This window comes from Aegilops tauschii, chromosome 2, assembly GCF_002575655.3.
Source record: "Aegilops tauschii subsp. strangulata cultivar AL8/78 chromosome 2, Aet v6.0, whole genome shotgun sequence".
NCBI lineage: Eukaryota > Viridiplantae > Streptophyta > Magnoliopsida > Poales > Poaceae > Aegilops > Aegilops tauschii.
In genome coordinates, this window is record NC_053036.3 from 549,042,904 (window position 1) to 549,054,171 (window position 11,268).

General features: G+C 49.4%; 1 protein-coding gene across 1 annotated transcript; it reads left to right on the forward strand.

Annotated features, from left to right (window-relative positions):
• The first annotated feature begins 4,785 nt into the window (after positions 1-4,785).
• Positions 4,786-6,484, forward strand: LOC109749821 (pathogenesis-related protein PRMS-like). Its single transcript, XM_073509608.1, has one exon. It carries the CDS (start codon positions 5,824-5,826, stop codon positions 6,367-6,369), a length of 546 nt encoding a protein of 181 aa, XP_073365709.1. The 5' UTR covers positions 4,786-5,823; the 3' UTR covers positions 6,370-6,484.
• The last annotated feature ends 4,784 nt before the right edge of the window (positions 6,485-11,268 follow it).

Genomic DNA, 11,268 nt, shown 5'->3' on the forward strand with positions numbered 1-11,268 from the left:
CGCTCTTTTCTGGGCCTCCGCCAACGCCTTCTTGAGGGTCTCCACCTCGGTCGCCGCTCCTACGAAATATCATGACACTATGGTCAACACAAATCATTCATCCTTTCTGGATAAACCAAAGGTCATTGCATACCTTGCTTGTCCTCAAGCTGTTTTCTCACACGGCCGAGCTCTTCCTCGGTCCGCTCCAAACTCTGCTTCAGTCCAGAGACTTCGGCAGAATGGGAGGTCGCAGCCAGCAACGACGCCTGCTTATTCACATAGACATGTATGGTTAGTCTCCTGCGAAAATTATTTGATCCTCTGTCCGGCTTTTCTTTCCGACCACCGGATTGAGTCTCAGGGGCTACTGTCTATACTATGACATTCTTTTTGCATAATTACGTTGCATACCTCAAAGCCTATTAGAAGGCTGGTGCAGGCTCCGGTCAGTCCGCTCTTAACGGACTGAACCATCTCAACCACCGTACCCATAAGGATACGATGTTTCTCAACAATGGAAGCGCCTTGCAGCGCTTCCAGTAGAGTATCCGGTGCCTCTGGATGGGCAGAGGTCACCGGTAAAATCGGTGCACCTCCTTCTTTCAAAGGAGGCTGCTTGCCTGATTCCGGAGCCGTATAGGTCTCCGGAATTGTATTCGGCTGGGGGCCGAATTGAATATGGCTCCCATCGCCAGTCTCCAGGGGGATTTGCTCCCCCATGTGTCTGGCGGCCGAGGTATCACCCTCTGGCGGCACTCTGACGGCCTCCTGTGTTTCTCTCTGGCCTGGGGAGGTCCTTCGGGACAACACCTCGGCATCGTCCATGGCCTGGGGAGAGAAGGCCGCCGGAAGGGACCCGCTGTCCATCACCTTCGGATCCAGCGAATTCCCTGAAGATGAGGATCGCTGGAGGTCGGAAAGAGACGGACTGCAGCGCATGATTCAACATGTTAAAACCATGAAGTAAAGGAGCTGGATATATGTGTGCGTCTTCGAGTACTTACGATTTGTCCAGGGGCTTATCCATGGGGCGCCACTCGGAGCTGCTATCGAGGTCCCACGCGGAGTTATCCGCGAGGGGGACCTTCCCCTTCTTGGACGCCTCTGCCTCCAGATGCGTGGAGGCCGCCCTTTTCTTCCTCCCCCCTCCGGGGGAGATTTGCTTTCCTCCTCCTCCTCCTCGTCCTCGGTGGGGGAGGAGTGGGTCTCGGCGTCTTCGGACGTCATGTCCGAAGTGCCCATATGACGGAGGCCACTTCTGGTCTCCTTGGCCTTCTTCTCCGGCGCTTGGTAGGGTGCCGGAACCACCATCTTCGTGAGAAGTGGGATTGCTGGGTTTTCGGGCAGCGGAGCCGGACACTGAATCCGCTCTGCCCTCTTTGTCCAGCCCTGAAAGAACAAATAGGGAAGCTTAGACATCTTCCTAGAGTATACAAGTAAAGGATACACCTTGAAAAAACAAAAAACTTACCGGGTGGCGGGATGGGTCAGGTTGTACCCACGATCCTTGGTCGTCTTCGGCCACATCTCATTGGCCTTGAAAAGCACCTTCCAGATGTCTTCGTGTGTAGTGCCGAAGAACTGTTGCAGGGTCTGGTGCTCGGCCGAATCGAACTCCCACAAATTGTAAGTTCGGCTTTGGCACGGAAGGATCCGGCGAAAAAGCATCACCTGGATCACATTGACAAGCTTGATGTTCTTGTCTACCATGCTCTGGATGCGCGTCTGAAGCGCTGTCAGCTCGTCCGATGAAGACCAGTTCAGGCCCTTCTCTAGCCAGGAGGTGAGCCGCATCGGCGCTCCGGACTGGAATTCGGGAGTCGCGGCCCAGGTGGTGTCGCGAGGCTCTGTGACGTAGAACCACTGTTGTTGCCACCCTTTGACGGTCTCCATGAAGGTACCTTTGGGCCATGAGACGTTGGGCATCTTGCTCACCATGGCGCATCCGCACTCTGCATGTTGACCACCCACCACCTTCGGCTTCACATTGAAGATCTTTAACCACAATCTGAAGTGGGGTGGGATGCGGAGGAAGGCCTCGCACACGACAATGAATGCAGAGATGTTGAGGAAGGAGTTGGGGGCCAGATCGTGGAAATCCAGCCCGTAGTAGAACATGAGTCCGCGGACGAATGGGTGGAGAGGGAATCCCAATCCACGGACCAGTGAGGGATGAATACCACCCTCTCATGGGGCTCCGGGGTGGGGATGATCTGCCCCTGGGCTCGAAGCCGATGGGCGATTTCCTGGGCTAAGTACCCAACCTCTCGGAGCTTCGTGATGTCCTTCTCCTTGACAGAGGAAACCATCCACTTGCCCTGCGCTCCGGATGCGGACATGGTCGGAGTGCTTTTCTGAGGCGGAGAGGATGACAGCTTGGGCGCTGGAGCTCAAGAATGAGTGGGCTGAGAAAAGAAGGCGTGGGTGAAAGGGTGAATCCTTATCTCCTTATAAAGGCAGCGAATATCAAGCGCCTCCCCACTCGCCTTAAAACTCGCCTATTCCCCAAAGGCCGTGCCGACGGCGCGGTTGGATTACCCATGCCCGTATTGATGAGAATCCCGCAATAAGGGGACACGATATCTACTTCGATAAGACGTGCCAATAAAACCGCATCTTGAAACATGGAGCGGGAGGCTAAAAAACGGTTCGAAATAATGACGGGGCAGCGACGTGATGTCATGCTACAAAAGTTGTCAGTAGATTGGACTCGTGAAATATTATACTCTCTGCGGGTGTGTGTGTGTGGTACTTCTTTTGAAGAACCGGACACGTTTTCTGTATTCGAAGGCTGTTTTGGAGTATTCGAAGGAGGAACCCGCCTTGCAATGCCAAACACAATCTGCGCGCCGGACACGTCATCATTGAAACCTGGTTCAGGGGCTACTGAGGGAGTCCTAGATTAAGCGGTCCTCGGGCGTCCGGACTATGTAACATCGGCCGGACTAATGAGCTATGAGGATACAAGATAGAAGACTTCTTCGCGTGTCCGGATGGGACTCTCCTTGGCGTGGATGGCACGCTTGGCATTCGGATATGTAGATTCCTTCCCTTGTAAACCGACTCTGTACAACCCTAGGCCCCTTCGGTGTCTATATAAACCGGAGGGTTTAGTCGGTAGAGGCAATCACAATCATACAGGCTAGACATCTAGGGTTTAGCCATTACGATCTCGTGGTAGATCAACTCTTGTAATCCTCATATTCATCAAGATCAATCAAGCAGGAAGTAGGGTATTACCTCCATCAAGAGGGCCCGAACCTGGGTACACATCGTGTCCCCCGTCTCCTGTTACCATCGACCCTAGACGCACAGTTCGGGACCCCCTACCCGAGATCCGCCAGTTTTGACACCGACAGCGACCGACTAGAAATATCCCAAATCGAAGTGGTCACCCTATGTCCACCTTACGATGTGAGGGCGGCATTCTTCTAGCTCTAGGGCTACCTTCTCGAAATCCTGACGGTGTGGCGCCTACGAGCCATGGCGAGGGGGTAGGGTCCCTCTTCGGTGATAGAGAAGGAAGATGTTGTTTCCCTTCTACCCTAGGTGTTCCTGGAGCTTGGTCCATCTTCGAAGGCCGGCTATGTCCTGCTCTGATGCTCCGTTCTGCTACGTATGATCCTAGTTTGGAGTACTCGGCCTTTTGCAAGTTGTAATCTTATTTTCCATTCTTTAGCTGCTTGTGGAGGTTGTAGTTAGTGTTTGCTTTCAAGTGCTCCTCGTTGTATCGTTCTGGCCGTTGTAATTTGGGTTGTTTGTTGTAACACTTGGCCGGTTGATGGCTTTTTTAGTTCAAAGCCTGGCTCTCCGTGATCCTTCGTTCTAAAAGAAAAAAAACAACAATGTATCCTCAGTTTCAAAGCACACATATTTTAAGCATGTTGTTGCTTCTAGATGGAACCCCACAAGACAACCATGACCTCAGCGTGGAAATGATTAAGGACTTTCTTCAATTTTTCTGCACCACAAGCTTCTACCTCACTTTTTGCGATTCCTGATAATAGCAACCCACCCACCCCACAGTGCTTGATTAAGTATTAAAAGTGCCATTGATGTTGGTTTTCAGTTCATTCTCATTCGGAGGGGTACATATGCTTTGTACAATCTGAACTACTAACCAGTTTGATTTTCAGCAATAAGACACATAGCAACATTATCACCATGTTACCTTCCTCCTTGATTCTATTCCTCTCATTCCACCATCGTCGTAGGAGCACAACACCTTGATCTTATCTTTTTTCAAATCCAAAAATGTATATACTTTCTTGTTTGGGGATTAACCCTTAGCTAGCATATCCCTCAAATGTCCAATCCTTCAAAATTACAGTTTTATCTCCAATAATGGACCTAGCCAAATGCACGCAATTTGTTTCAGAGCCTTTTGAATTTATATTCTCTCATATATGAATATAACTTCAAATCCAAGTACAATATGATTTAAATTCAGTGCACAAAATGTTCCTTATAAATGTTCACAATTTTTAGTTGGGCATAAATCATTTTATAAAATTTCCAAATATTAAAGAAGGCATTTTTTGAAACATTTAGTGAGATTTTCATGGTTCTTTTGCCCTTTTTATTTAAAGTTTGAGGCTTTAGTTTTTCCCCAATTCAAATTTATTTGAAATAAACATGATGCATGGATGCTTCATAATAAAATAAGTGTTGGCACTAAAATAATTCTAGGGCTGTGACATCTTCTAGCTGGTGTTTGCGACTTAGCTTATAGTTTGTGGACGACGTGCAATAAGATGTAATGTGGTGATTGAGCGGGTCTTTCTTAGGCGGGCCTCTGCCTCTATTTTCAAATTATTAGCAATTTGTAGCACTAGCACCTAATATCTAGACAGGGAGATCGCGATCGCCTGGGTCTTATGATGGATGCTATGACTGATCTCACTCGCCAACTTGCCTCGCAGCAAGCCCTCTGAGACTTCGGCCACTTAGTGGTCTTTTTTCCTATTTCTTTCATGCTTTTTTAGACGTGTTTGTGTTGATGCCCCAACAGACTAGTTTATTTTACGACACTTGAACTTATTGTATGGACGCGTTGTTGACTTTATAAAGCGGGTCGAAAGCCGAGCTCCATGGAGGCCTTATTTGAAAACTCCAAAATTCAAACTTTCTAGTTACAAAAAAATCTGAAAAAATACACATATACCTAGAGACATAATGTACATGTGTAAAATTTCAGATCGAAATAGATTAAAATGAGATCTACAAAACAAAAAAGACAAATCGGTGGCTCTTTTAACATATGTGTACTCTTTATCCTCAAAGTCCATGTTTTTTTTACTTTTTTGCAGCTTGCAATTCAATGTATATAATCATGAAATTTTGCACACGTACACATTACATCCCTGTATACATGTGTATTTTTCAGATGTTTTTAAAACTGGAATGTTTGAAATTTAAAATTTTCGAAATTAAGGCCTTCATGGAGCTCGGTCTTCAAAATGGCCTACTCGGCGAAAGCCTCTTACGGGAAACGGAATGTGTAACAAATGTTCAACAGGCGAACAAATTTATTTCATTTGAACCTTCAAAAAAAATATTTCATTTGTCCTCACATTTTTGTGTGTACGAAAGGAAGGTCTGTTGTGCAAGTATATATCAGGGAGAAGGAAGTCGTACGTAGTAGTACATGCAAAACGGCTAACCTGTTAATTCTCGGTAGCAGTGAATGCCTTTAATTATTCGGAGACGAGCGCTTCATGTTAATTCTCCGAATTCCAAAACTGACGCATACGCTTGTGCAAGTTAACCCCTCGTGTTGTCCTATATAAGCACGTCAATTCCTCTAAAACTTCACCAAATCAACTGAGCTCAGAGTCACATATGCAACAGATGAGCATGTCTACTTTCGTCTGCGCCGCCATCTTGTTGCTTGCACTAGTCTCACAGTCACTGGCATCAGCCAGCATTAACGACAACAATGGCGTCGCCGTCGCGGCCCCTAGAGTGCCCGTGGCGTTCCAGTTCCTGCAGGGGCACAACGACGCGCGCCGCGAGGTCGGCGTGGCACCCCTGGAGTGGAACTGGACGCTGGGGCAGGACGCCAAGCGGTACGCGGCCCAGCTCGCCGCCCGCTGCAAGCTGGAGCCGCCAAAGTACGTCCCGCCGATCTACGCGCGGAACAGGTACTGGGGCAGCGGGAAACAAGACGGCGAAGCCGCCACCGGCTCGTGGGTGTACGAGCGGCGGTGGTACGATCACGGCGCCAACGCGTGCGCGCCCGGCAAGGAATGCGGGTCCTACAAGTTGGTGGTGCGGAACACCACGCGAGAGCTCGGCTGCGCCTGCCGCACCTGCCGCGGCAGTAACGACACCGTGGCTGTTTGCAGCTACTCCCCTGGCGGCAACTACGACGACCCGCCATACTGAGTACGTCTATACGGGAGCTACATCAGGAAAGATGTGGCCAACTAATATATGATGCGAAATAAGGCGTTTGGTCCGGCGATTTTTGGTTAAGTAATGGGAAACTCGGACTACACTACTGAAGCTGTCTGTTACTTTGGTTTTGTTCAGTTCGCCCGTACCGTAAACCACTTTATCCCGCTATATATACTGCAATGTTATTGGTAGCTGAATCTGATAGTGCTATCGCGTAAACCAAGTAGCAGAGGAGTGACTAGTTTTCGACTTCCCTCGCACACGATTATTTTCCCACCAAGAACTCTGAACAACCTTTCTCCCCGCAGTCTGATCTGCTCGACCCTACTCTATCCTCATTTTTGTTTGTTCCAAGAAACCAAACGGTTTGCATAGAAGCTCATTTTCACAGATCAGATTATAGAAACAAACTAATGTATTCAAACAGCCATTTTTTTGTTTTCTTGGAACAAACACAAATTGCAAATCACCATAGGTGTAGTTCACACGTCCATAAAATGCAGGCAATACGAGTAGGGAATTCGAGTGGTACAGAGATTACTACATGTCAATTTCAGTTGGTTACTAAAAATTGGACTACAAAATTTGCAACATTAGTCCTAAAAACTCTACCTCCATTTTCGACATAGGCATGTCGGTCTATAGGACTCTACTGTTGCCGACTTATCGCTTTTGTTACTTTTCCATTTATCGGACTTTTGTTGTTCGGTTGCATGCATCCTAGTTATACAAAGGTCGGGTGTTACTCATAATGTTTTGTATCTGCTTGATGCTACATTTTAAGATAATTAAAGCACCCTTTATCAAAAAAAAATCCCTAAGAAAATTCAGTCAAGGATTGCCTGCATCCGGATCACTTCACCATGACTACCCCCCTTTGCTTCTTGAGTTCTCTTCAGTCTTCTTCGGGAAGTAGATCAGACCCACAACTTTGCGTATGATACCCATCATTAGAGTTTGATTCTTCAGAATTTTCCTCCGCCAGCACATTGCAGTTTCCCATGCTCGTCAATTTCAGCTCATAGCCATCATTGATATTCGCCTCACCCCCATCTGCTAGCCCCTCAAAAGGTTGTGTAGCCCCAAGCATCTTCCACATGCCGATGTACTTTGGCCTTCTGCTACCTTCTCTAGTGCTTTCACTATTCTTCTTCACCCCCTAACTCTGGTTTTGGAACACCTGAAAGTGTGCAGCATCAAGCCCCTTCCGCCTGCCCTTATACTTTGGCCTTATGCTACCTTCTCCAGTGCTTTGGTGCTTTCAGTATTCCTGAACGAGTCCATCTCCAGTTGACCACGATGATGTTGTTACTCCGTGTAGGACACCAGAGCATTGCAATTGCATATCCTGATGGTTCCCAGTCCTAGCATGTCTATGGGTGTCAATGACGCTGACAGAGCAATTCCAATTGAGCACAAAATTTTGTGGATGTATGAACCTAAGAATGACTGGGCTCTACTCCTTTGTTGGCTCAGCTGGCCAGTATGGTTTGTTTGTGAACTATGGTTCCATTTCTGATCTCACGCTTAAATAAGAACATTGTGTGCTTCAACAACCATGGAATGTATACTTTATTCAAGTTCATTACTTCCATAATGGGCACATGGGCATTCGTGTATTTTTCAGCATCACTCCCTCAATCAAGTGATCGTACAGACTTAGGTTCACACACTAAGTTCAGTACAACAGAAGTTACATTATCACTCTGCAAGGGCGCGTACAAGTTCAGAGTGCTCCCCTAATTGGGTAAACTATGGGACACTTTATTACTGTTCTCCCTTGCCAAAGTAAAGCAACTTAAGAGTTTTGCTTTAAGCATCCTTTAATTCTTCCAACGTCAGCAAGTAGGTGATCGATCAAAGTCTTTGTTGTTCATCCGTTGCAACATCAACGTATTCTCTTTTTTTAGCACTTAACGGGGGAGGGGAAGGGGGCGATCGCCCACCCAAACTCATTTTTCTATTAATAGTACGACATTGCGATTATTACATAGCTCCGTAGAGGAGAGAGAGAGAGAGAGAGAGAGAGAGAGAGAGGACGGCTATCAACTATAGACAGCCTCACACCAGTGTAGAACGGGGTACAATCTACATGGAAGGGGGCTTGGACCACCCATCATCGGAGATGCTCCTGGATCGAATGCCGCAAGTCAAGATTCGAGGTCCGGATGTGATCAAACACCATTTGGTTCCGGGTCTTCCAGGTAACCCAAAGGACACAACACATCGTCGTGCTGAGAAGTAGACGGCTCCAGGAGGGGTGACAGGTGGAGAAGACACACCAAACATTTTCAACACAACAATCGACAAGCATACTGTAGCGGCTGAGGACGCGCGCCCACATCGGATGTAAATGGGGGCACTCAAAGAATAGCTGCACGATCGTCTCAGACCGAGTGGGGCAAAAGGGGCAGTCATCATGTTTGAGGAAGTCGATCTGATGTAGGAAGTCCTGCACATGAGTGTTACCATGTCTTAGAATCCAGGCGAACACCTTGACCTTCATGGGCATGAAGCCATCCCAATTGAGGTCATGCAGGGGAGCTCATGGCCAGAGAGTTTGATAATGTGGTATACCGCACTCGCCTTGAACTGAAGATACCCACCCCAAGCTAGGATCCGCACATCATCAACCTTAGAGAACTGAACGTGATTAAGAGCTTATCGAAGCAAGCAAAGTTGCACACATATTTTAAGCGTCTTGCTGCTTCTAGTTGGTTACCCCGCAAGAAAGCCATGACCTCAGCGTGGAAAGGATCAAGGACTTTCGCCAATGTTCCTACACCACAAGCTTCTACCTCACTTTTTGTGATTCCTGATAATAGCACCCCACGCACCCTCCAGCGCTTGATTCAAAATTAAAAGCGCCATGATGTTGGTTTTCAATTCATTCTCACTGGGAGGGGTACATACACTACAAAAAAAGACACATCTGTGACATTTTGGGCCGAACGAAAAAAAATTCTGTCATACATATGACACTTCTATGACGATAATTTTGACAAAACCCGGTATCATCATAGATGTGGTGGGCTCCTACTTCTATGACAAAAAATCATGACAGAAAATGGGCTTTTCGTCCTGGGCGGGCCGGAGACGCAGCTGCATGACATTGTTTGGGCCGTCCATGACGGAAAAAACCGCGGTAGAAGCGAGGGCGAGGAAAATTTCGGGGAGTTCCCGGTTACGGTGGGAGGTCGGGGGCCGAGCGATGCGCGTTTCTCTCATACACGTACGCGCGTGTGTGCGAGTCGTTGGCTCTAACTGAACCCGAGCGAGGCGTTGGGCTCTAACTGGAACCGAGCGATTGCACTGCAGGCTATGCATTACTGAATCTGAGCGATCGATCGATGGCTGTTAACTGAACCCGATCGAGCGATTCCTTCGCTACTGCTGCTAACTGAAGCCGATCGATGCTGCCTCTGGGATGAACAGTGAGCGCTGCGGGGGGGTTTGGATGAACAGTGAGCGGTGGCGTTGCCTCTGGATGAACAGGACCCCGTGGTGTGGTGGAGGGCTGGATGAACAGTAGATGGTGGAGGGGTGCCCGTGGAGGGGTGGTTGAATAGGACCCCGTGGTGCGGAGGGCTGGATGAACAGTAGACGGTGGAGGGGTGCCCGTGGAGGGGTGGTTGAATAGGACCCCATGGTGTGGAGGGCTGAATGAACAGTAGACGGTGGAGGGGTGCCCGTGGAGGGGTGGGTGAACAGTAGCCGGTGGAGTAGCGCGCGATGGAGGCTGGATGAACAGGAGCCCGTGGAGGCTGGAGGAGGTCGACGGTAGCCCGTGGAGGCTGGAGGAGGTCGACGGTGGAGATGAACAGTATCCCGTGGAGTCCCGTTTTGCGGTACGCCACACCCCTCCCGATGAATAGGACCCCCGTTTCGACCGTAGGAGGTCCGTTTCGTCCGTTTTGCGGTACGCCACACCCCTCCCGATCAACAGGGCCCCCGTTTCGACCGTAGGAGGTCCGTTTCGTCCGTTTTGCGGTACGCCACACCCCTCCCGATCAACAGGACCCCCGTTTCGACCGTAGGAGGTCCGTTTCCTCCGTTTTGCGGTATGCCACACCCCTCCCGATCAACAGGACACCGTTCCGAATGTAGGAGGTCCGTTTCCTCCGTTGTGCGGTACGCCAGGCCTCGTTTTCATCGCCTGTTCCGTCCAAGCCCTCCCGATGAACACGACCACGCATTCCGTTCCGACCCAGCCGGTTGGCTCCCACGCGTGCCGTTGCCTCCCGATGAACACGATGCATTCCGTTGCCTCCCCATGAACACGACGCATTTCGTTGCCTCCCCATGAACACGACGACGACGCTGTTTCTCCATTCCGACCCAGCCATGTCAACGAGCCCTCGCCGTACGTATGCGCGAGTAGGCGTTCGAGACCCCGCCCGTATGTACACATACGTGGCCGTATTTTCTTTCTTGCACCCTGGCCGCTGTACGTACGTGTACATGCTACGTGCACGCCTCTACATCCACCAGTGTATATGTACGTACACGTTCGCGACCAGAATGACAACCCTACGTACCCTTCAACCAGATGGGTCCCGACTGTTAGGCACTTCCTTACGTGCGAAGATGTAGCTGGTGGGTCCCAGCAGTCAGGGGGCGAATCGTTTTGTTTTTTTTTTGCCCGGACGCACTTCCTTGCGTGCGAAGGTGTAGCTGGTGGGTCCCAGCAGTCAGGGGGGAAACGTTTTTTTCGTGAAATACGGTGGCATGTCCGGTGGGTCCCCGCTGTCAGGTGGAGGAATAATTATTTTGCACGTAATAAGGAGGCACCTCTTTGCTGCGGCCGTGGACCCAGCTCTCAGCGTCTCCACGCACAGTACTCTTCCGATGGAAGTCGGTCGTTGACCACATTGACCACGCCACGCC

What these genes read in the sequence shown, in the direction of transcription:
- LOC109749821 (XM_073509608.1), top strand. Translation starts at nt 5,824, where the DNA reads ATGCAACAGATGAGCATGTCTACTTTCGTCTGCGCCGCCATCTTGTTG.